General features: G+C 42.6%; 1 protein-coding gene across 1 annotated transcript in view; it reads left to right on the top strand.

The window, feature by feature from the left end:
- Window positions 1–19,608, top strand: part of PARM1 (prostate androgen-regulated mucin-like protein 1) — a 57,759-nt gene extending 38,151 nt beyond the window's left edge. Inside the window, exons 2-4 of the mRNA XM_069978288.1 lie at window positions 3,377–4,153; window positions 13,153–13,231; window positions 19,223–19,608. Of these exons, the coding sequence (XP_069834389.1) occupies window positions 3,377–4,153; window positions 13,153–13,231; window positions 19,223–19,307 (941 nt within the window). The 3' untranslated portion in view covers window positions 19,308–19,608. The remainder of the gene's footprint in view (window positions 1–3,376; window positions 4,154–13,152; window positions 13,232–19,222) is intronic.
- Window positions 19,609–26,343: the final 6,735 nt, after the last annotated feature.

Consider the following 26,343-nt stretch of genomic DNA (forward strand, 5'->3'; position numbering starts at 1 on the left):
GCCAGTCTCAGATATGGCTTTTTCTTTGCCACTCTGCCCTGAAGCCCAAAATCCCGCAGCCGCCTCTTCACTGTAGATGTTGACACTGGTGTTTTGCGGGTACTATTTAATGAAGATGCCAGTTGGGGACCTGTGAGGCGTCTGCTTATCTTCTTGCTTAGTTGTGCAACGTGGCCTCCCACCTCTTTTTCTACTCTGGTTAGAGCCTGTTTGTGTTGTCCTCTGAAGGGAGTAGTACACACCGTTGTAGGAAATCTTCAATTTCTTAGCAATTTCTCGCATGGAATAGCCTTCATTTCTAAGAACAAGAATAGACTGTCGAGTTTTACGTGAAAGTTCTCTTTTTCTGGCCATTTTGAGCGTTTAATTGACCCCATAAATGTGATGCTCCAGAAACACAATCTGCTCAAAGGAAGGTCAGTTTTGTAGCTTCTGTAACCAGCTAGACTATTTTCAGATGTGTGAACATGATTGCACAAGGGTTTTCTAATCATCAATTAGCCTTCTGAGCCAATGAGCAAACACATTGTACCATTAGAACACTGGAGTGATAGTTGCTGGAAATGGGCCTCTATACACCTATGTAGATATTGCACCAAAAACCAGACATTTGCAGCTAGACTAGCTAGCAATGTATAGAGTGTATATGTTTAAACTTAGGACTAGTTTAAAGTTATCTTCATTGAAAAGTACAGTGCTTTTTCTTCAAAAATAAGGACATTTCAATGTGAACCCAAACTTTTGAACGGTAGTGTGTATATATATATATATATATATATATATATATATACATACTGGATGTCCTACTGAAGCGCAAACTACAGTATCTATTTTTCCATACTGTAGTTTGTGCTGCCTATGGATGCCAGGAAATGAAAATTTCAAGTTAGTAAACTTTAGACTTTCCTGGACGCCCTACAGCAGCACAAATTACAGTATGGGAAATTACATACTGTAGTTTGTGCTGCCTATGGGCGCCAGGAAATGAAAATTTCAGGTTTGTAGATTTTTGACTATATATAAATATATTGACTGTTGACACCTTCGAGTGTACTCCTGCTTGTGAGGTTTCTCTTCGGAACAGGAAACATCATGTTATTATTAGGCCTAGGCAAGGAAGTAGAGGCTGAATCAGCACCTTCAATGGGATATCAGGGGCAGGCTTCCGAGGTGGGCTTGTCCCCACTGTACATGCAACACAGCTGTAGGTCGGTAACAGGAAGAGAAATCACCAGTTCCTTGGTAAGGGCTTGTTTACTTGTGTGACATATCGGCTGTTCATTACAGCATTTGTCAAGCAAGAGTGAATAAACAGTTATCAAGAAATTGCTGATTTGTGATGCTGTTGCTGACCTATATTTGTGTTGCAGAATAAAAACAGCAAGGTTACAGGATTATTTCATAATATAGATAGTAAAATGAAGTATTACAAAAAAATCAACACAAATTCTTAAAAAAAAAATCTTGAAAAAAAATCACATGAAAATTTGATTTAGAGAAGAAGTCCGGCCAGGGGCAAAATGTTTCTTATATCATTTAAATATATATATATATATATATATATATATATATATATATATATATATATATATATAAAACTTTTCCTACAAAACACAAGGAAAAGTTCACACAAGTTTCTGGCCTTTAGTGTTAAGCACAGTATAATGAAAATTTTGGGGAATTCTCTTATTGCTGTTCCAAAGTTGCAGATATTTGAACAATAGAATATTTGATTAAAAAAAAGGTGACTTTTTAGCCCACTATGCCTCAATTTCTGAAAACCGCTTCTCACATAAGTAATCTTCAAGCATACAGTACACTAGTTTTGAAGTGTGATTTATGATGTGTGACTTTTTGATTTGTGCCGGCATGAAGCATGCTCAGAAACCTGTGTAAAGCATAATTTTGATGATTTGTTTTTTGATTGATTTGATTATGACTACTGACTGCCATTACTTAAAGCGAACGTATCAGCGGTACATCACTTTTCTGTTTTAACATAAGTAGACCAGTGCCAGCAAAGGGATGCCGGTGCCATGGTCCGTTTTTTGAACCATGGTTCGGTTCCGGCACACGGCAACGGTCTTTAACCGAGCACCAACCCAGCCTGAAGCACTGGAGGTGGGCCGGCCCACCCCCAGTAGGAGGGACCCCCTTCTCCTCCATGACGTGGCTCCATTGATTCTAATGGAGTTGTGTCATCAAGGGGATTCCCTCCCACTGGGGGCGGCTGGCCCCTCTCCAGTGCCTCAGGTCAGTCTGGTGTCTGGTAATAGACTGGCACCATACATGGGAACCAGGCCACGGTTCAAAAAAAGGACCGCAGCACCAGCACCCCCATGCCAGCGCTGGAGGTGGGCCGGCCCACCCCCAGTGGGAGGAACCCCTCTCTCCTTTATGATGTGGCTCCATTGATTCTAATGGAGTCGTGTCATCTAGGGGATTCCCTCCCACTGGGGGCGGCTGGCCCCTCTCCAGTGCCTCAGGTCAGGCTGGTGCCTGGTTATAGACTGGCGCCATGTGCGGGAACCAGGCCATGGTTCAAAAAAAGGACTGCAGCACCAGCAGTCCTGTGCCAGCACGGGTCTTTTCATGGTAAAAACAGAAAAGTGATTTACCACTGATACATTTGCTTTAAAGGGGAACTCAGCATCTAACCTGCCGACATCTTCCTATAACCCAGGGGGCACTGTTTCTTACCTTCATTCTCGGCACTGATTTTGTGCAGTTTGTATTAAAACCCTTATGCTAACAAGTGGGTTTGGTGCACTGGAGGTGGGACCACTGCCCCCAGTGCACTGATTTGCCTTATTAGCATAGGGATTTAATTACAAACTGCACAAAAGCGGCTCAGTGGTTAAAAGGTATAGGGACATATATCTATATATCTCCCCCATAGTGTGAGGTGAATGAGCCAGTCAGCGCCACCTCTGACACTCCAGTTAGGTTTGTAATCTATGCACCTGCTGGCCATTCCCCTTGAAGATGTTTAGGCCCACTACCGCCATGCTATGCGGTGACCAGACCCGCAGATTAAGGGAAACTCACCTGGGGATCTAGGCCTTAGCTCGTATAAAGCTAGAGGGACCTCCGGGGCTGAACAGGAAAATGAAGAATGATCCTTAGTGCAAAAACTAAGACAAATTGGGCAAAAAACTCCACACACAATATACAGCTCCTTTCATTGGTGAATGTATTATTAGACGTGCGACCTTTGATGAATCTACAGTGACAAACTGTACTACCTACTTTTACAAGAACACATACAAATTTACAAGGTTGTGAATTCCCCCCTACATGTCTTTTATTAAACATCAAGTTTTCTTTATTTATTGATACCATTTTGTATGGTTCTAATAGACTCTCCATTTTATAGGTCTACATGTTAAGGTTCAGTCAACTGAAGTGAGCTCACAGTCTACGCAGGACACATCTCTACCACCCACACCTACGTCAACAGGACTGGCTGCAAGTAAAGAGGATACAAGCACTGCAACTTCTTCTGGAACATTGGTATTAACCGATCCGTCAGACCAACAAAAAACTAACACGACGACTGTACAAAGTAACAGAAATGACACAGGGAATGCGACTACTACCATCACAGTGTCTCCTTTTAGTAGGTCAAACAATTCACCAGACCCAACTGCAACTACAGAAACCCATTTATCTGACTCAACTCTGACAACAGCAAACCATTCATCTGACTCAACTCCGACAACAGCAAACCATTCATCTGACTCAACTCCGACAACAGCAAACTCCACAAATACTCCTGGGGTATCATCGAACACAATTATATCAACCAGTGCAACTATATCAATAAATACAACCAGTGGACCCTACACACCATTTCCCTTCAACCATACAAATGGCCCAACACAGAACAACACAGGGACAAGCCCTAAAGTCAATGAGACAGGACAAGTAAGCATTGCACCAACGGAAAGTACACCTTCTTCTACAAAGGGCGTTACGTCGCCTTCTAAGCCCGCACTGCCAGACACCTCGGCTTCTTCCGGGACAAAAGCTTCTCCAAATACTGATCCAACAGTTGGCGCTGAACAAACAGATGCAACCAAAAATCAGGGCACCTCCACAACCCATGTAGGAACTGATCATCAAGTTGAGCTATCGAGGGCACTAAGTCCAGGTATTGTATTTATTTATTTATTTGGAGAAATGGATGATGACTTATATAGCTGCCATACACATGTTGCATCTCATGCCTCTCCCCATTTACCCCAATTCATGCCCCCCGTTACCACAAGATCTTGCCCCCATGAAAATAAAAACAGGTTGTCAGCGGTGTGCATTAAAGGTATAAACAATGTATAGTTACCCATCCCCTTGCCTCCGTAGCGCCACTCTTGGGTCCCGTTAATGGCCGCCGGCTGTCGTTTTCTGCTGGAATCTGGGTACTTAACATACTCAGCTCTTCCAGCTGCAACGTCACAGCCTTGCTGAGCGATTGCCCCCTTAGCCACTCAGTGACTGGGGCGTTGTCCTGCTCCAGTCACTGATTTGCTGAGTGGGCAATCACTCAGCCAGGTACATGACATTACAGCTGAAAGGGCTACCGGCAACTGTTGTCTGGACCCAGGAGCAGCACTAGGTAGCACGGTAAACTTTGTTTATTATGTTCCGTCATCCCCTCCTGCCTTACTGTTTTTTTTTTTTTAGGGTCATGGGACTTCTCCTTTAATGGATGAAGTGGGAAAAGTGTCTAAAACACAGTTTATTGAGACCGGCATCTCAGATACCAAAAAGGGTTCAAACAGAATTTTTTCAAATATTTCTGGGGATGCACTAAAAGCCTACCTACCTTTCTCCTTCTTGGCTTCACCTGCACTGTCCCATGGTCTCCCGCTAAATGCTGTGGTCACTACTTTTGAGACAGGCTCGTCTTGGCAGTGACCGAGTGACCCAGTGTCCTTCCTCAGTCAGTGACTGAGGTCAACATAGCACAGATGCAGCAGGCTTGCTTGTAACTTTAAAGACTGAAGGGATTGTCCAGGATTTTTTTTTTTTTTAATGCTGCTTTATTCCAGAAATATTGCTACTCCTTGTCTTCAGTTTGCGGATGGTATTACAGCTCAGATCAAATGAACAGAGATGAGTTATAATACCACACACAGCCTGAGGACCGCTGTGGCACTGGTTTTGTAAGAAAGCAGGTATGTGTCTCTAATACTGGAAAACCCTTAAGAAACTGATGCAACGGGTACTGTAGTTCGGTCTGCTACAGTCCATAGAGATGGGTAGTTACAATTTTTTAAAAGATAAAAGAGACGTATTCCAGCAGTCCAATAAAATCCGTTATTTATTGTATAGATTCCATAAAATCGTTACATACAAAAAACGTAGAAAAATGCTTAATTCTAGCATTTTTCTACGTTTTTTTGTATGTAACGATTTTATGGAATCTATACAATAAATACCGGATTTTATTGGACTGCTGGAATACGTTTCTTTTATCCATGTTGCAACGCCTGATCACCCACAGGTGAGGTCCTTTGCAGTCCTATTCAGGGAAAGAGAATAGCCAGCTATATTGCCGCAAGTAAAGCATATACGGGGTAGCAGCGGAAAAATTTTTTGATGTTGGTTTAAAACAGGGAATGGAAATAGAGATGAGCGAGCCCGATCGGGTGGCATTTGAGTTCCAGTGGTTGAAGAAGTTGGATGTAGCCCTAAGGCTCCCTAGAAAACATGGGAACAGCCCACAGGCTATAGCCTGTATCCATGTTTTCTAGGACTCCCTAGAGCTGCATCCAGCTTCTTCATCCACCGGTAACCAAATGCTCAGGTACCTTGCACCCTCCAATTTTTGCAAAACTACAAGTCCCATAATGCCTGGACAGCCAGAGTTTTGGCTTGGGATGTCCAGGCATGATGGAAATTGTAGCTTAGGCTGGGTTCACACTACGTTTTTGCAATCCGTTTTGCTAAAACCTGATGAAAAAAAACGATCTGTTTTTCCATTGACTTCCATTGTAAAAAAAACAGATCAAAACGGGTCCGTTTTTGTAGCATACACAAAAACATGGTTGACCTCATTTTTATGTCCGTTAAAAAAAAAACTGATCCGTTTTGATATGTGTTTTTTTTTTTTAAATAGAAGTCTATGGAAAAACAGCTCAAAATGGATGCACACATTCGTTTTTCATCAGTTTTTTGCAGAAAGGTAGTGTGAACCCAGCCTTACCTACAATTTTCTGGTTTAAAAAGTGAAGGACAACTATACAGTACATCACAGTTAACATTGTATACATTGCTGTCTTCTATGGTCTGCAAAGCATAGCCACATATCTGTTGTACAGGAAATATCATTTACAGGCAGAAGCTGTCATATTTCATGTCTAATGCTCAGAATTAGGACATTAGCCAACGTCAATAAAGCTGTGACTGTACGCTACGCAACCTATATTTTATTATGCAAACGCTGTGGATTTGCATTGTTCTGCTTCGGCACACTAGATGAGCAGTAATAGACTCTCACACGGAAGCTTTTGGAAAAGAGAAATCCCCATGATAGAAAAAGCAGACAGCTTGGAAGTATGCCCTTATTATGTTCCGCTAACATACCATAGGAAAAAATAGATGTTTTTTTAAAAAAAAAAAAAACACCAAACTGTGCAGTATGAGAAGATGACATCCATATCTACATAAACTAAAGAGACAGTGTGCAGAGCTCTGCATAGGAAACAACTTACCAACCGCTGAGATCACACGCTGTAAGGATCTGGTTCATCCGATCAGGTTACTGATAATGAGGTCAAGAAGAGCCAGTCACTGGGTCACATGTAATAACAGTACATGGTGTTTTTACCTCTTCTCTCCCACACTGCGTCCTACAGATAAGCTTCCTATGACTTATTCATGGTGTACTCTGGGACTAGGGCTGGATGTGCTTCACTTACTTAGGCTGTGCTTGTTTACTTATGTCTCATCCATTGAGCATGATTTTTGGACAAATATAAATAAAGGTGAATCTTTAACCCCTTCATGTTATATTTGAATAGATTGGACAATTATGCATGCTACAATATATAATATGTTTATATTTCACGGATATATATATATATATATATATATATATATATATATATATATATATATAATATATTGAAGACAGAAGCGGGCTTTTGGCTGGCTCAGGGTAGTCGGGCCCTGTCTAGATCTTAGAATTCTCAGCTGTGAGGGCTTTAGAGAAGAGTTACCTACACCCACGGGTATGAACTTCTGCCTAATGCTGTCTATGGGAACAGAGTGACACAGATCTAGTGAGTAGAGTTAGTTGTCGGGGGTACCCCATAGGAAACCTAGCAGCTTGCAGTAGAGACTTGACTTGTACCTGGAATGATCCTCAGGATGGTAGAAGAAAAGCCGCCCAGCGTAGACAAGGTTGCCCCTTGATCCCTTTTACTGCAGCTTCACCACCTTTAGGCACTAGTCGGACATGGCTAGGAAAATAAGGCTTGTAGAAAGTAGAATATTGTTTTGCATACAGTCCTGCAAATGGGTCCTGGACTCAGGCCAGGCCCTGCATATACACTGCAGCAGGCTCTCTGTTATAATACACTCCTTCTACTTTTACAGGAATCTGTCCGAACTAGTCCCAACCCCACTGTATATATGGCTGTTCAAGGGGGGGGGGGGATCTGATTGAGCAAGGGAACTAAGTTAACCCCCTGTGACAGGGTAGTGACCTCTGAGGTAGCTGGCTCATGGATTGGCTAGACCTAAATCACCAGACAGTGTCAGGAAATACACTCAATCAATAGAGAGTACAGATAGCCCATGTATCGTTTCTCCTTCAGCTGGGCCAAATAAGGAGCAAGTCATAGTGACACTTGGTGGTGGGAGTAGCATACTACAGCCTCAGTCTGAGAGCATATACCGACATATACCTGCTAGGAAAGAGCTGGGTTCACACTGCACTTTTAAAGATGTTTTCCAGATTGTTAAAGCAAATTATAAAGCTACCCTATGTCTACAGCCCTAGAGATCAGCTGTATAGTGCTTAGTAGGGATGGTCCGAACCGAGTTCGGTTCGGGTTCGTACGAACCCGAACTCTCTGCACGGAGAGGGCAGACAGCGGGAGGACCGTCTGGAAAACTGGGATACAGCCATAGCCATAGGCTGTATCCCAGTTTTCCAGGCGGTCCTCCGGCTGTATCCACCCGCTGCACGGAGTGGGCAGACAGAATCTGATGAATCTGATGGAATCTGATGCCGAGCGTTCGGGTTCATACGAACCCGAACCTCGGCAGTTTCGGACCATCCCTAGTGCTTAGTCCAGCGCAGTGGGGGAAAAAACACCAGTCAAAACTGAGTTTATAAAGGGTCATTTTAAACTTCTCGACTGTCGGGGAAGGGGGGGGGGGGGCAAATGAGCACCGCTAAGCGAGATCAGAGATTTGTTTGCTGTGCAAAAGAAATCGAGCAGATGGGGTGCATGGACAATCCTTGTATCACTCATGCAGCCCTGGAAACTGACAGCACTTATATGTATATATCTGTGCTGTCAGTTTCTAGATCACAAGCAGCAGTCTATACTTACCAGCCACACTGCTTGGGATCTAGTATCTGATTCTCTTGTCCTCGGCGGCTGTATCTTCGGACCCTGTATCATCCAGCTGTCAATCATTCTGGAGGAGGCAGGGCCTAAATAGTAGATACCGGATCACAAGCAGCGTGGCTGGTAAGTATAGGCTGCTGCTTGTGATCTGGAAACTGACAGCACAGATATATACAGATCCTATATACATATCTGTGCTTTTAGTTTCCCTTTATCCTCCCCAGCTGCACAAACCCCTGCTTACACAGCAAGACGTACGGCTGATAACGATGAATTTTAAAGCAGGCTTAAAAGATGCAATCAGCCGATAATCGGTCTTCAGCTGATCGCTGTCACTTCTACACGGGCAGATTATAGGCTGCAGGGCATTTCTAGCGACGCTCCTGGCCGATAATCCGCCCGTGTAAAAGAACCCCAACATTACATACAGGGGCGGTCTTGGCATTTCTGGGGCCCCAAGCGAAGTTATGTCTGGGCCCCCCCCCTCGACACGCGTTCCAAAACAATAGACGGCTGTGTGTTTCCCCCAGTAGTATATACCCCTTGTGCGCTACTACCAGTAATATATACTCCTTGTGTGCTGCCCCCAATAGTATATACCCCTTGTGTCCTGCCCCCAGTACTATATGCCCCTTGTTTGCTTCCCCCAGTAGTATATAGACCCCTGTGTGTTCCCCCAGTTATATATAGCCCCCCGTGTGCTCCCCCAGAAATATATAGACCTCCTGTGTGCTGCCCCAGTTGTATATAGACCCCCTGTGTGCTGCCCCAGTTGTATTTAGGCCCCCTGTGTGCTCCCCCACTTGGATATAGACCTCCTGTGTGCTCCCCCACTTCGATATAGACCCCTGTGTGCTCCTCCAGTAGTATATAAACCCCCTGTGTGGTTCCCCAGTAGTATATAGACCCTCTGTGTGCCCCACCAGTATTATATAGACCCCTTGTGTGCTGCCCTAGTTGTATACAGACCCCTGTGTGCTCCCCCAGTTATATATAGACCACCTGTGTGCCTCACAAGTAGTATATAGACCCCCTGTATGTTCCCCCAGTAGTATATAGACCCTCTGTGTACCCCACCAGTAGTATATAGACCCCTGTGTGCTCTCCCACTTGGATATAGACCTCCTGTGTGCTCTCCAAATTGTATATAGACCCCATTCTGATGCCCCAAGTAGTATATAGACCCCCTGTGTGCTGCCCCCAGTAGTATATAGACCCCTCTGTGAAGCTCAAGTAATCTGTAGCCCCCCTGTGTGCTCCCCCTGTTATATATCCCCCCTGTGTGCTCCCCCCATTTATATAGACCCCCGATGTGCGCTCCCCCAGTTAAACAGACCCCTGTGTGCTCCCCCTCCCATATAGTATATAACACAATAAAACAAAGACTTATACTCACCTGGGTCCGGGCGTCTCCTCTTCTCTTCACTCTTGTGGCCGCAGGAAGGGTTTTCCCTGCGATCACAAGAGGCCGCACTCCCCTTGTCCTGGCGCCGATGCTCCAGTGATGTCACTGGAGCGCCGGCACCACAAGGACAAAGCTGCCACTTGTGTCCGCAAGGAAAACCCTTCCTGCGGCCACAAGAGTGACTGACAGGAAGGGAGCCAATGTCTCCCGCCCTGTCAGTGCTGCTGCATGTAACTATGAGCGCTCATTACGAGAGCTCATAGTTACAGTTCAGATGGCAGCAGCGAGCGGGGCAGCGGCCCTGTCCAGCGGTCTTGAGCACAAGAGCGGGGCGTGGGGGGCCCCCTGGATGTTGGGGCCCCAAGCGATCGCTTGGGGTGCTTGGTGCCAAAGACCGCCACTGATTACATATGTCTTCCAGGAATGATTACTAAGTATTGTCCGTACCAGCAGTAACATAAAGCAAGATAGCATCGAAATGATCTGATCATTCTGCAGGCCGTGTCACACAATCCATCATGAAAACCGATCTCTCCCCTATCCAGGCGAGAAGCCTTACCTGCTCATCTCTGAACACTGGGGAAATTAATTTACTAGCAGCTCAAACAAATGAGCGGTTCTTCCCGACGTGAGCTACAGATCAGCAGGGATAGCGAGGTGGTAACAACAGATGATATATGAGAATCACCGCTGACAGCGTTAATAAATGATAAACCCTGACAGGCAGCACATAGGGCTCTCCAGGAATCTGCTGGAATGAATGACAGCTTCCATGTATGAGGATACTGACAGGCCTTTTATATAGGGATGGAATTAGAAATCAGTCAAGAGCGCGGCGGAAGGGAGATGAGAACTGGACTGGGTTCTTTTACTATTTGCCCCTCTGTTTGAGGTATCCATCAGGTATCCACGGCCAATGTGTACCTTTCATGATAGGCGAACACTAGCAAATGTTATCCCTAGGCTCCTATGCATGGCATAGCATTACCTATATAGCATTTCTATGCTATACAGCAGACTATATGGCCATGAGGTCTTTCTTAGACCAGGGGTAGGAAACCTTGGCTCTCCAGCTGTTGCAAAACTACAACTCCCATCATGCCTGGACAGCCAAAGCTAAGCTTTGGCTGTCCAGGCATGATGGGAGTTGTAGTTTTGCAACTGCTGGAGAGCCAAGGTTCCCTACCCCTGCTTAGACTATGGTCATATTATACAAATATAAATTGTATTACCTAAATTCCTGCTCTCAACAGTAAGACTAGAAAGGGCCCAGCTCCATTCTTGCAAAAACAGCGCCACCCCTGTCCCCAGGTTGTGCGTGTTATTACAATTTAGTTCCATTCACTTCAATTGCCCCGAACTGCAAAACCCAAACTGAGGACAGGAGAGGAGCTGTTTCTGAAAGACAGCAGATATGTATTTCTGAGCCTGGACAACAAAGACCAGTTGGTTAATTTCTTAATTTGAGACACACTGGAACTATAGAACAGAATGGTTGCTAAGATGTACATAGACTTTAAAAGGAGGTTGTCCAGGGAAAATCTTTTTCTTTCAAATCAACTAGTGTCAGAAAGTTATATAGATTTGTAATTTAATTCTATTTAAAAATCTCAATTCTTCCCATACTTATCAGCTGCTGTATGTCCTGCAGGAAATGCCGTTTTATTTTCATTTAGGCACAGTGCTCTCTGCTGACATCTCTGGCCGAGACAGGAACTGTCCAGAGCAGGAAAAGTTTTCTATGGGGATTCCCATAGAAAGCCTCTCCTACGCTGGACAGTTCCTGTCTTGGCCAGAGATGTCAGCAGAGAGCACTCTGTCAGACAGAAAATAAAACACCACTTCCTACAGGACATACAGCAGCTGATAAGTATGGGAAGCATTGAGAATTTTAAATAGAAGCAAATTACAAATCTATATAACTTTCTGACACCAGTTGATTTGAAAGAAAAAGATTTTCGCTGGATAATCCCTTTTTAAGCCCATGCATGGCATCGGTCGGTAAGACAGAAGCAAATAGTGTCTGCAGTAAATGAATGTTTATTGCATATAATATGGATTGAGAAGGCTCTGTACTTGCATTACTGTTCTCTATGGCTATTGTGAAGGAAGTGCAAGGTGAATCCCTCCACCCCTTATCCCCTGTGACATAGTGACGGGATGAATCAGCGGAGGAACATTCCACAGAGTGGCTGACACTTCTCTGTAATCTTGAAAGGAAACTTGGCATGAAGCAATCCTAGCAATTGTTAATACCAGAACCTGTGTTATAGGTGAACAGCCCCATAACAGCAGAGAGCCGGGCTGCTGCCTACACAGATCACGGACGACAATGGATAGAAGTAGATGAGATAAAACAGCGTCATTTGGAATAGACCTTGGAAAATACTTTTTAAAGGATAATTCTGACAATTCCTTCAAATCAACTGGTGTCAGGAAGTTATATAGATTTGTAATTTACTTCTATTTAAAAATCTCAAGTCTTCCTGTACTTATCAGTTGTTGTATGTCCTGCAGGAAGTGGTGTATTCATTCCAGTCTGACACAGTGCTCTTTGCTGCCACCTCTGTCCTTGATAGGAACTGCCCCCCCCCCCCCCCTGTTAGTATCTCTTGTGTAGCTACCCTCCAGTAGGTAGTCTCCCTAGTAGGTTGTCATCCCCTTTATAGGTAATTTCATCCCAATAGGTAGTATCCCCCAGATTGTAGTATTTGCCATGTAGGCCTTCACCTGTTTTCTATGGGGGTTTGCTACTGCTTTGGACAGTTCCTGACCTGGACAGAGGTGGCAGCAGAGAGCACTGTGTCAGACTGGAAAGAATACATCACTTCCTGCAGGACATACAGCAGGTGATAAGTACCAGAATCCTTGAGATTTTTATTTACATAGAAATAAATGATAAATTTATTTAACTTTTTGACATCAGTTGTTTTTGAAAGAAATACATTTTCTCCGGAGTACCCCTTTAAACAGCCAAGCATGCTACACTGATGTTGACAATGCAGAGAAATGGTAATATTCACTATGTCAATAACACATAATTCATTCTCTAGACTGGAGTCTGAGAAGTTTACAGTATCTTGCACAGATATGTGGGCTCATAACTTCTGTATTATGTATTAAATATTAACAGCTGATCGTTTGCTTTTCATTTTTGTACAGGAAGTGTGGCCGCCATTACCATAATAGTAATTGTCCTTGTCCTGTTAATATTTGGAGGAGCAGCATTCTGGAAGATTAGGTAAGTGTCCTCATACAGTCTAAGCTACAATAATATACTTATATATAAGTCACACAACAACCGTTCCCAATCACCAGAACCACTTCCTTATGGAGGTTTTTGAGTGATGCTAAATGCTAAATTCAGACATTTACAGTGGTAGACTGCTTACCTGCCTGCACTCCCACCTGCTTCTCTGGCTCCCAGCTTATTGACAGCTCTATCAGCTAGGGCTGGGCGATAATGGCCTAAATTAATATCGCGGTTTATCGTACATATTGCCGCGGTAACAATAAATTGAGCGATAATTGACACGCCCCCTTTTGAAAACCACACCCATTTGAAACACGACGTTTCGGCGTCTCCTATGCCATTTTCAAGTGTCACTTAGGAGACATAGGAGATGCCAGAACCCTGTGGTTTACTTATAAAGTTTGCTGCACATCATTTTATGGAATAAATCCACATTTCCACATTTGTACTACCATCAGGGTGCTGCAGAGTATTTTTTACTAGCTGATTTGATCCAAGGTCTAGGATTTGTCTGCTGGCCCCCACAGTGCTGCCTATATTGTTTGCTATAGCTATCTATCGATCAACAGATATTAGAGAGAGGAGATATATTATAGATAGATTATACAGTATATCGATAGAAGTCCTATCTGTCTATCTTGTATCTATCTACGATCTGTATATCTTCTATCTATAATATATCTCCTCTCTCATATCTTTATCTCCTATCTATATATAATCTATCGATCTAATATAGATAGATAGATTTTATATAGATAGGAGATAGATGATATATAGATAGGAGATAGATGATATACAGATAGTAGATACTAGATAGATAGGAGATGGAGGGATGGATGGAGAGATAGATAGATAGATAAGAGATAGATATATGAGACATATCTATCTCCCTATCTATCTATCTATCTATCCATCTAATATCTATCTCCCTATCTATCTATCTATCTATCTATCTATCTATCTATCTATAATCTATCTAATTTCTCTCATATCAATCTATCTATTTTACCTGCTGTTCTGCCCCCAATGTTGAAATGCAGTTAACGTTTATCGACCGAACGAGAAATCGTTGATCGCTTTATAAGACCTGGACCTATTTTTATCGTTGCTCGTTCGCAAAATGTTCGCATTGAATAAGACATCGTTTGGTCGTTCGCAATAGATACGAACGCAATAGCGAATAAATAGCGAAGAAAAAACGATCGCAATTACGATCATAAGTAACGATTATCGTTCCATGGAAATGAGTGAACGTTTTCAGGTCTTTCGCAATAGCGGTCGTTTGAGATCGTTAATTGTTAACGATTATGCAAACGATAATAGTCCGGTGGAATAGGGCCCATAGGCCATAACTGCACCGAGCATCATAGCAGATTTCAATGTGAAACTCGCATCATGAAATCCGCTACAAACTTGGTAAAAGTGAATCTACCTTTAGGCCATGTTCACACAATGCCAATGTCTTACACGTTCAGCTGTCTGCTACTGCAGTATCAGCTGGATGAACATCATTTGTCTTTAATTGGAATGCAGGCACATTCGGGTGTGGCCGCACCCCAGTTTACCATTGACCACAGTGTAAAGTACTCTACATTGTGGAGTAGTGGTGGAGATGGCACTGCTGTGGTGGTGGGATGGCGTCCCACACATAGTACAGAAGAAAATGCCGGCACTCACCAAAACAAGTTATGCTTATTTTATTCTGTGCAAAACATCATAGGGTACAGGAGGACGCGTTTCGGCGTATAGCCTTCATCAGCTCAGCTATGATGTTTTGCACAGAATAAAATAAGCATAACTTGATTTGGTGAGTGCCGGGATTTTCTTCTGTATTACTGAACACAGGCTATTTTCTACGGCCGCAGTTCAGTGAATAGCGGCCGTAGAAAATATACCTGACAATTATTTTCTGCAACGGCCGTAGTGTATACCGTTTGTGTACACTACGGCCATAGGGAGACATTTATCAAACATGGTGTAAAGTGAAACTGGCTTAGTTGCCCCTAGCAACCAATCAGATTCCACCTTTCATTTTCCAAAGAGTCTGTGAGGAATGAAAGGTGGAATCTGATTGGTTGCTAGGGGCAACTGAGCCAGTTTCACTTTACACCATGTTTGATAAATCTCCCCCATTCCCCCATAGTTCCCTTCACTGCTATGCAATTAAGCAGTGCCCATATACAACAGCCGTTGTACAGCCAAATACACTGTGTGAACTTGGCCTTAAAGGGAATTTGTGAACTGCAATTAACATTCTATACTGCTAACACTGTTAGATGCTGTTAGGCTAAGAAGACACATGGTATCTGTCATATATCTGTCTGTGCTTCCATAGAGAAATGTTTTTATTATATAGTACAAAGAGTCAAAGAGACTTTCCTGAACTCCTGAAGTGCTCCAAGCTATAACACCTTGTCCTCCCATACCTGACCCTGCTTGGGACTCAGCTTCCAGGTGTCAATCAAGCAGAGAGGAAGGGATTCCAGCTTGTAGCTATTCAGGAGCTTGGGAAAGCCTCCGTGACTCCAGAGAATAAAAGCATTTCTCTACATCCTGGAAGCACAGACAGATATATGAAAGGTACTATGTGTCTCCTTGTCCTAACAGCCACATTTCAGTCTCAGCAGTGTGGAAGATAAATTACAGCTGATTCCTTTGAAGATCTATCTGTAGTAAATATCCTTAAAGGGGTTATCCAGCAAAATCTTTTTCTTTCAAATCAGGTGTCAGAAAGTTATATAGATTTGTAATTTACTTCTATTTTAAAACCTTAAAGGACACCTGTCACCCCCCGTGCCGGGGTGACAGGCTCCCGACCCCCTGTTAGATCCCCCTATACTTACGTTATCCCGCCGGGTCCCGCTTCCTGAGCCGGTCGGGTCACGGAGATTTCAGCGCCTGAAGCCCGGCACGCGCGCTGACAGCAGAGTCAGATGCCCATAGAGAATGAATAGGGAGTCCGATGCTCCGTCATTCTCTATGGGCATCGGACTCATCCCTCAGTGCGCGCGCCGGGCTTCGGGCGCTGAAATCTCCGTGAAGCAGGAAGCTGGACCCGGCGGGATCACGTAAGTATAGGGGGATCTAACAGGGGGTCGGGAGCCTGTCACCCCGGCACGGGGGGGTGACAGGTTCTCTTTAAGTCTTCCCTTACTTATCAGCTGCTGTATGACCGGCAGGAAATGGTGTTTTCTTTTCGGTCTGACACAGTGCTCTCTGCTGCCACCTCTGACCGAGACAGGGACTCTCCAGAGAAGCAGCAAATCTCCATAAGAAACCTCTCGGCAGAGAGCACTGTGTCAGACAGAAAAAAAAAACACCACTTCCTGCAGGACATACAGCAGCTGATAAGTATGAGAAGACTTGAAATTTTAAAAAAAGAAGTAAATTACAAATCTATATAGATTTCTGAAACCAGTTGATTTGAAAGAAAGATTTTCTCTGGAGTACCCCTTTAAAAACCATTTCTGGCTCTGGCTACATAAAGTGAGAAGCAGAACTATCATGTTTCAGCTCAGCTGTAGACATTGAGCACAACAGAGAAATGAAAGTCAGTTCAAGTGAGATAACCCTCCCCCACCTCAGACTATTTTAGTTAATATAGGAGGGGGGGGGGGTAAAGACTATTATTAGCCGTCTTCAGAAACTTGGCAGGGTAGTAAGCTTATCTAAATGGTGGTATGCTCTGACTGCTCTCATGGTCAACGGAGCAACAGTAAAGCAGTTAACAACTAATATCAGTGAGCCAGAAACATACCCAAAACATTGTATTCCATAGAGCTTATAAAGCTGCGGAGTCCATGTGACAATGCAGCAAAGAGCTCACCAGTCATGTCATTGTATGACTTTTATTAACTCTTTTACCTTTACCTTTGGACTAGTGTTTCCAGTGTTTACTCTTTTTACTGGCTATTATAAACGTATTATAGGTGTCATGATGTTTTAAAGGGGCTGAAGGTCACAGGGGATCAAAGCAGTGATGGGGAACCTTCAACTTTCCAGCTTTTGCAAAACTACAATTCCCATCATGCATGGACAGCCAAAGCTTCGCTTTGGCTGTCCATACATGATGGGAATTGTAGTTTTGCAACAGCTGGAAAGTTGAAGGTTCCCCATCTCTGGATTGAAAGGTATGCAGTTTTAGGCTATGTTCACACTACGTAAAAAACAAGGCCGTATTTCATAACAACGTCCATATTTGCACAAACAACGGATGTTATTTTGTATATAACAACCGTTGTTTGCGCAAATACGGCCGTTGTTATGAAATATGGCTGTGTTTTTTTACATAGTGTGAACTCGGCCTTACAGTGATTAAAGTGGTATTTCCACCAAGAGCTTAAAAAAATTATAGTGCTCCCATGCAGAGTTGAGTTAGTGAAATAGCAGAGTTGAGGTAGTGATATAGAACAGTTGAGGTAGTTAAATAGCAGAGTGGAGTTTGTGAGATAGCAGAGTTGAGGCAGGGGTTTATTCGGGGGGAAACAGGGAGGGGCTCTGGGCTGTCCTGGGTAGGCACCTGTGGGAGGGGGTGCGTGGGGCACAGGTGGGGGGGGGGGGGCTGCGCATGAGCTGTGGGGGGTGGCTGCGGGTGAGCTGCAGGGGGGGCAGCCAGTGGATACAGTAATCATTAGTGGCCCCCCCTGTCCTCAGTCACTTTAGTGGGCAGGGTTAGAAGCCCTAATCAGCCCATTGAAGAGACGGAGGACACGTGATCCCGACACGGAGGGTGGGTGCCGGGAGCAGGGAGCGGGGTCGGGTTGGACTTAGTTTTAATGATTTTATGTGGTCAGAGGTGGTGAGTGCACCTAGAAAACAGAAAAACTGTGCAGAATCCATAGCAGATTGATATTGGAAAGTTGGAAAGCTATGGGTGGGCAATGTATTTATGCAAAAATGATTTGGGGGGGAAATACCCCTTTAATGCAGAGAGAGGCTTGGTACCTGTATAATGTTTCTCTGTGGCTTCTTCATCTTCATAAAATTTGCCCCCGGCTGCAGTGTTTTATATCGCTGCCCTCCCTAAGCTCCCCAGTCCTCCAGTTCTGTAACAATTTTTAGCAAAAAAAAAAATGGGACCTTCACATTTTCACAGATGAACAGAACATTGTACATTGCTAGTGAGAAGCTGGCTTCTATCTTATATAGGAGATTCCTATGCAGATTACAGTGTACACTAGAATCACATCACCTCTTTGGCTTGTTAACAGAAGGCTATCTGATCTGGAAGTTTAGCAGAGTTACTACAACTATATATATATATATATATATATATATATATATATATATATATATATATATATATATGAAACCAATAAAGGACAAGCAGATAGATTTATGGCCAAATTAATAATTAATAGACCATTATTATGAAGGGGGAAATAACGTTGTTACATCAGCTGGTTTGAGAAAGTTATGTAGATTTGTAAATTACTTCTGTTACTTTTACACAGGCTGATTATATTATATGATTATAAATATATTAAAGGGACACTCCAGAGGAAGAAAAAACTTTTAAAATAAACTGGTGTCAGATTTGTAAATTACTTCTATTTAAAAAGCTCAAGTCTTCCAATACTTATCAGCTGCTTTATGCCCTCCAGGAAGTGGTGTATTCTTTGCAGTCTGACACAGTGCTCTCTGCTGCCACCTCTGTCCATGACAGGAACTGTCCAGAGCAGTAGCAAATCCCCATAGAAAACCTCTCCTGTTTTGGACAGTTCCTGACATGGCAGCAGAGAGAACTGTGTCAGACTAGAAAGAATAAACCACTTCCTGCAGGACATACAGCAGCTGATAAGTACTGGACTCAATATTTTTAAATAGAATAAAATGACAAATCTATTGAATCTTTCTGACGACAGTTCATTTAAAAGAATTTTTTTGCTGGAGTTCCCCTTAATTATATTGAGAAAAAGTTTTTGCTGCATTAACTATTTCCAGTCCAACAAAATGTTTTTTTTCTTGTATATTTTCTAGGCATTCATCGTATGGACGACTACTTGAAGACCAAGATTATGGGTCTCTAGGAAACTACAACAATCCCCTCTATGATGACTCCTGAGGAAAGGACAAAACATTCTCTTTAATCTTATTGTTGTAAAGAGTCAGAGCAACAAATATAAATTCCCTTTAAATCCTCAGGTCCGCTGCCATGACCTATCATGTTGTATATCTGCTGTGTAAGGAACTAAGTGCTGGACTTAAAACCAAAGTAATCATCGTCTGTGTAATCATCATCATCATCATCATTCATCATACAGCTCTGATCCTGGAAATCACATAGAGTAATGATTCCATCTTCTTATCCATAACCCAATAACTAGTCGCCTTATTTAACAAATAAATCTATATTTTTAATGAAACAGCGATTTTTGCACATGTGAGATGATCCCGGCTTGTAATCAATTCTTTTATGGAGTATCGACATTTGTAAAAAAAAAAAAAAAAAACAAAGAAACATTTTGTGTTACATTTGATGTACATCTGTTGTATAGACTGCCATTAAGAGGAATACCAATCATTTTGTATTAGTAATTTATTATGTAGAACGGCTGCATCTTAGCACATTAAAGGGGTATGCCAGGGAAAATCTTTTTTTTTTTTTTTTTTTTCAAATCAGCTGGTTTCAGGAAGTTCTATAGATTTGTAATTTACTTCTATTTAAAAATCTCAAGTCTTTCATTACTTATCAACTGTTGTATGTCCTGCAGGAAGTGGTGTATTATTTTAAATCTGACACAGTGCTCTCTGCTGCCACATCTGTCTGAGACAGGAACTGTCCTGAGCAGGAGAAGTATTCTATGGCAATTTGCTGCTGCTCTGAACAGAGGTGGCAGCAGAGAGCACTGTGTCAGAATGAAAAGAATACACCACTTCCTGCAGAGCATACAGCAGCTGATAAGTATGGGAAGACTTGATATTTTTAAAAAGAGGTAAATTACAAATCTATGTAACTTTCTGAAACCAGTTCATTTGAAATAAAAAGATTTTCGACAGAGTACCCCTTTAAAATAAAATGTACAAATGTTGCACTAGGTAGAACAGCTTAGGCCAGAGGCGTCTTGTCCGACCTCTTCGTTGTTGGTAGTATTTGCTTTCTTTCATTCTATACTTTCCTTTATACAACCCGGTAATCTACTTGCCTGTAGTCTGCACCCTTTCCTATTTATATACAGGGTGCAGTAATTTTCAGTGCAAACAGATGTAGTCAGAATGGTTATTTGCTTCTGAGTTACATCATTTATCATCTATGTTTATCAGCCACATTGAACTCTGACTTTCCTGGACAGTATGAGTAGTATTATATGTTGCTTAGCAGGTTCCATACCGAGCACTGTGCAAGAGTTTGGGTTATCTAGAAACAACTAGATTTCCTGTGTAGGTAAAAGTAGTGACAGGAAGTTCTATCTGGTATATGCTGCCTTGCCATGCTACGCAGGTTTTTGAATTTATACTCTACTCTAGCAAAATCTTTGTGCATGAAAGAAGGCTTGTGGGAAACATTGTAAAACCAATAAAGATAAACTTTAAGGGGAACCCCAGCAATCCTGTAAAAAAATAAAATGCACAAAAAACATATAGGTGCACTCAGCGATCCCCCGATTCTTTGACACCTTTCCCACTTGTCTATGCTGCTCTTAGTGCCTGATTTTAAAAATGATCCCAGTTTTACGTCATGGCACCTCAAATTACACCTCCCAGCATGCATTACACCTCAGAACTAACTGCCGTGTACCTGTCCCTGTCTTGTAGTATCTGACCACCACTGGGTCAATCCGCTTCGGCTTTGCACGGTAAGCACAGTAACTATCTATCTATTGATCTACATAGATAAATTTGAGAAAGACAAAGATGAAACAACAATGTCTCCTTCCCCCTGCACTACTCAGGAGAGGCTGTTGTTTTCCTGCCTTTGGCCACTTGATCACTGTGATGTCAGTGGTGGGTGGGGTTACAGATGAGGTGTTACAACTTGCCTGGCAACAGAAGAGACAGAGATCATGTGATCTCTGTGTCCTCCATAGACATATACAGGCTCAGTGGTGGACACTGGGGGCGGGGCATGGTCACATGCTCCTACATGTCGGCCATCTTATGGACAGAAACAAAACAGCCTTGAGGAGAGAAGTCTTATTTTAGCTTTATGGGGAACACAGGGAGCTGCTGTCATTATATACAGTGAGTACAGTTACTAATACTATACACTGAACTATTTTACTATAAAGTGACCAACCCCTTTAAGGTGTTAGCCGAGTTTTGCAAAGCAGAAAATGCAAATGGTTTCACTAAATGCTTCTTCCATTCCAGTGTCTTGTAACCTTGTGTTCTAACTAATTTACTCCTCTTTCTCATTCACTGGGCCGTATCAGTCATTTCAGTACACTGGTTTTACATACATTTACTAAACACTGGAAGTATTTTATCACAAAGTATTATGCTGTGTGAGTCACCTGAATCATCTGCAGAAAGATGCTAAGGTTCAACAGCTGGAAGGAGGGATGAGACTCTGAATCCCACCTGGTGGAGCTCTATTAGAGACTTCAGAGCTTCAGAAGACTCAAAGGACAACTAGGGAAGCTGCGACGTTAGTCAGTGGCTAGATGGCCTAGGATTTATTTTATGCACAAAAAGTGTTGCCTACGTCTTATATGCTTTTCCATGAATAGACAAATAAAGATGACTGCGGTCCATTTAAAACATACAGCACTGACTGGACTAAAGTTTATGGTGTGCCAACCATCTCAGACCCGGGAGATGGCGATCCCAGCAAGTGAGTAACCCCCAGATTGTTACAATTTTACAAATATATATATATAATATAGGTACCTTGGTTTAAGAGTAACTTGGATTGAGAGCGTTTTGCAAGAAGAGCTCACAGTTTTTCAAAATTGTGACTTGGTTTAAGAGCATTGCTTTGGTTTAAGAGCTCCCTGTACTGGGTGGGAGGGGGAGTGGAAGAGGGGCATGGTCTGCATAGCGGGGTCTACAGCACTGTACTCCAGGAAGTCTCCCTCACCTTCCAAATTATAGCAGATCCACTTCAGGCTGGGGCTTGTATCAGGGGACAGGACTGCGGAGGTAAACTCTTCATAGTTGTAACCCTTCTCTCCCCGGACAGAGAGTGCTGCATTTATGTGCTCACATCTGCCCTGCTCATTCCTTCATACTCCCTGCTGTAATGTGCCTGCACTTACACTTCACACTGCTGTATAGAAAAGTTTCTGTTACTGCCCTCCTGCACAGTCCTGTGATTCTCACTTGTATCACTCACTCACTCACTGGTATCTACAAACTGCTGCTGTTTTTTCAGCTTTAAGCACTTACTATACATTATACTCCACATGCTGATTGCTATACTGTACAGTACAGTGTTTTACATGTTATTCAGAATAAAATATTATTATTTTGGGGTGTGGAACCAATTGTCGGCATTTCAATGATCTCTTATGGGAAAATTTGCTTTGGTTTAAGAGTGGATTTGGATTACAAGCACAGCCCCGGAACAAATTATGCTCGTAATCCAAGGCACCACTGTGTGTGTGTATATATATATATATATATATATATATATATACTGTGTATATATATATATATATATATATATATATATATATATATATATATTGCGGATATACAACACAAGCTGTTTTTTTAAGATAAAAATAGCTATAGCGGAGTGCAACTGCAAGTGAAAATGGTGACAACAAAGGAATATCATCCACAAACAATGCCAATAAATTATTTTCTGAAAAGAGGTTGTCTAGTTTAGAAATCCCATTTCCATATACCCTATCAGGCTATGCAGAGTCAATATAGGGCAATCCCTGATTCAGGTTAGCTGAAGCAGAGAACTACTAATTGCAGCTCTCATTATAGAGGACCCTCACCCTGAATTATATTGACAACCTATTGATTTCAATGGGTACCATGTAATGCATCATTTCTCCAGTGGCAGTGATACATGGGAGCAGAACGCCGGTTGTCAAGTTCCGCTAAAGATTACATTTCATCACAGGTGATGAAGATCAATTTATTTTATAATGGCTCTTTTATTTAAAAAATAGATATAGCCCCTTTAAAGAAGAAGTCCCATTAAAATAAAAAAAATATCACAGACAGGCCGGGTACAGGAACATAATTACGAAAGTATATCCCTGTGCCCTTACCGATAGCGTACAGCCTCCTCCCTCCTGCAGCTCGTGCTGCTGCGACATCACATAGATGCTGATAGGTGGCAGCAGAGAGCACTGTGTTTGACTGGAAAGAATACACTTCCTGCAGGACATACAGCAGCTGATAAGTATTGGAAGATTTTAGATTTTTAAATAGTAAAGTAAATTACAAACGTTTAACTTTCTGACACCAGTTGATTTGAAAGAAAACATTTTTTACTGGTGTACCCCTTTAATGCTTTTTTATATCCTCCCTCATTGTGCTCATTGTATATCATTAAAACTGCAGCCTGATCTACATGTAACGTGGCACAGAGTAGGACTGGGTTTATATATAGTTTTGTGGAAAAAGTCCCACAGCTAATAATGAGCAGAGATTGACACGAATCAATGATAAATTATCCTATAACTTTCCGCAAAACACAATGGGGGAGATTTATCAAACTGGTGTAAAGTAGAATGGTCTTAGTTGCCCCTAGCAACCAATCAGATTCCACTTTTCATTTTTCAAAGAATCTGTGAGGAATGAAAGGTGGAATCTGATTGGTTGCTAGGGGCAACTGAGACAATTTGACTTGACACCAGTTTGATAAATATATAATATAGGTAATATATACCTATATACCAGTCTAGTCAGATCCTTCTGCTCTATAATGGACGCTGTCCTGCGGTCCAAGCATCATGTGGCAGTGTCAGTACACTAGCGCATACTTTTAGGGTGGGTTCGCAGTGGATTTCACGCTACGAGTTCGCAGCAATTGCTGGTCATTTTGTATGGGTTTATATACTACTGTATGTAAAGCCTCATCCCCTTTAACCTGCCACAGTCCGGTGAATACCTGTCCATGCTCCGGCCTGCTTCTGAGGCTCCCGGCTCCCTGACATCCCGCTCAGCCAATCAGTGCGCTGTCCCGCGGCAGGATAAGGGGGGATGAGGCTTTACAAACTCGCAGCTGAATACAAATCTGTCAATAGATGGCTATCCTATAGTAACTATATGCCCATACACTCATGTTTATTCCTCAAAGTCATGATGTGATATCCGTACCTACAATACATACAGTACCTTGAATCTCAGCCTTCTTTTCCATCCGTTGACTAGTACGTGTATCTTCGATGAGCAGCGCCCATTGTCGCTGGATTATTAGCATAATTGCTCCCTCTCCTCTGACAGATTTTATAGCTGCTGAAAGCTAAACCCATAAATAAATGAGAGTAACCTCCGAAAGGTCAGCTGTAATAATATGTCATAGGATGCCTGTAAACAATGGCTGGATGACTCACGGAATATTTCTCTATAAGGGATCTCTCTCCACATTCATTAATATGCCACAGTACTGGTCTGGGATCACACTTGGCTGCCGTGTGCTACGACTGACGTATGGTTACAGGGTCTGCACCTGACAGGCCTCTGTTATGTTCCCCTTCTCAGCTGCTGTACTCCCGAATAAGTACCAGATGTAACAGAGTCCTATGGATGAAATCGCACGTTCATTTGAAAATTTATAGAAAATAACAATGTCTTTTTTAAATTTGGCAGAACAATAAAAAGCAAAAAAAAAAATTATATTTTTAATAGAGGTATAATCAGTATATAGAGTAGCATGAATATGCTGGCCTATGTAAGACAAATGACAAGTCTCTTGGGCTGATATTTCAAAGTGCAAATATTGTGTAATTTAATATCCAACCAGAATACATTGGGCACATAGATATGAGTGTTATATCCATGGGGAGAATGCTTCTCCTGCCTCCTCTCTAAAGGTTGACAGCAGTGTATATCAGTGGACGTCAGTCATTGGGAAAAGTGGTCAGGAGGGATGGGAGAAATGCCGGGCTGCTGTATTCTTTATTAGTGGGTATACAGCAAACAGGAATAGTTTTTAATTTTTTTTTTTATTTCGGAATTTATTTATTTTGGCCGTCTCTCTAGGGCAATGCATGGGTTAAATCAAAGATCATAAGTAGAGTTGAGAGGATCAGTCAAAGTGTTCGGGTTTGGCAACGTTTTCCGCACCGGAACGCTCAGCATTTAGTTCCCTGCAGCTGGAGAAGTTGTATGCCGCCCTAGGGCTGCCAGGAAAACATGGATACAGCCTATGGCCTATGGCTGTATCCATGTTTTCCAGGACAGCCTAGGGCCGATAACGTTGCTGAACCTGAACAGTTTGACAGGTCCACCCAACACTAATTGGAACACCCACAGAAGTACAATGAGCATAAATGGTGGACTGATACAGCAGAGAGCCCCGGCCTTATTGCTGTATTATTTATGGGGCCATTTAAGTGCATTGCTATTGGCTGGCCGCACAATCACTGTTTAGACAGAGAACAATTATTTCACTGGCCGCACAAAAGATTCGATCAGCCCGAGAGCGAGCATCCCCCTTTTACATTGGCCGATTATTGGGTAAAGCGCTCCAGGGAATGATTGTCAATGATTATCTGCCGGTGTAATAGGGTCTTTACAGTCTACAGTGGATGGAGGGAGACAGCTGGTATCTGTCAGCATGGCGGCAGCAGTGTTATTGTAGGATGTAGGCTTTCGGTGGGTTGTCAGTCAGATGGGATACAAAGTTTTAGGGGGAGATTTCTCAAACTGGTGTAAAGTAGTTGTTGTCTTAGTTGCCCCTAGTAACCAATCAGATTCCACCTTTCATTTTCTAAAGAGACTGTGAGGAATGAAAAGTGGAATCTGATTGGTTGCTAGGGGCAACTAAGACAATTCTACTTTACACCAGTTTGATAAATTTCCCCCTAAGTGTTTGGGAAAAGACCAGAAGAAATCTTGGAGACGGTTGTGTGAGGTGTGGACAAGGGGAGAGTACAAGTGAGGATCTTGGGAGGATCAAAGATTACGTGAGGGGCGGCATTGGGAGATTAGGTCAGAAATGTATGGGGATAAGTGGTGGATGGCCTGTAATG

This window comes from Dendropsophus ebraccatus, chromosome 7, assembly GCF_027789765.1.
Source record: "Dendropsophus ebraccatus isolate aDenEbr1 chromosome 7, aDenEbr1.pat, whole genome shotgun sequence".
NCBI lineage: Eukaryota > Metazoa > Chordata > Amphibia > Anura > Hylidae > Dendropsophus > Dendropsophus ebraccatus.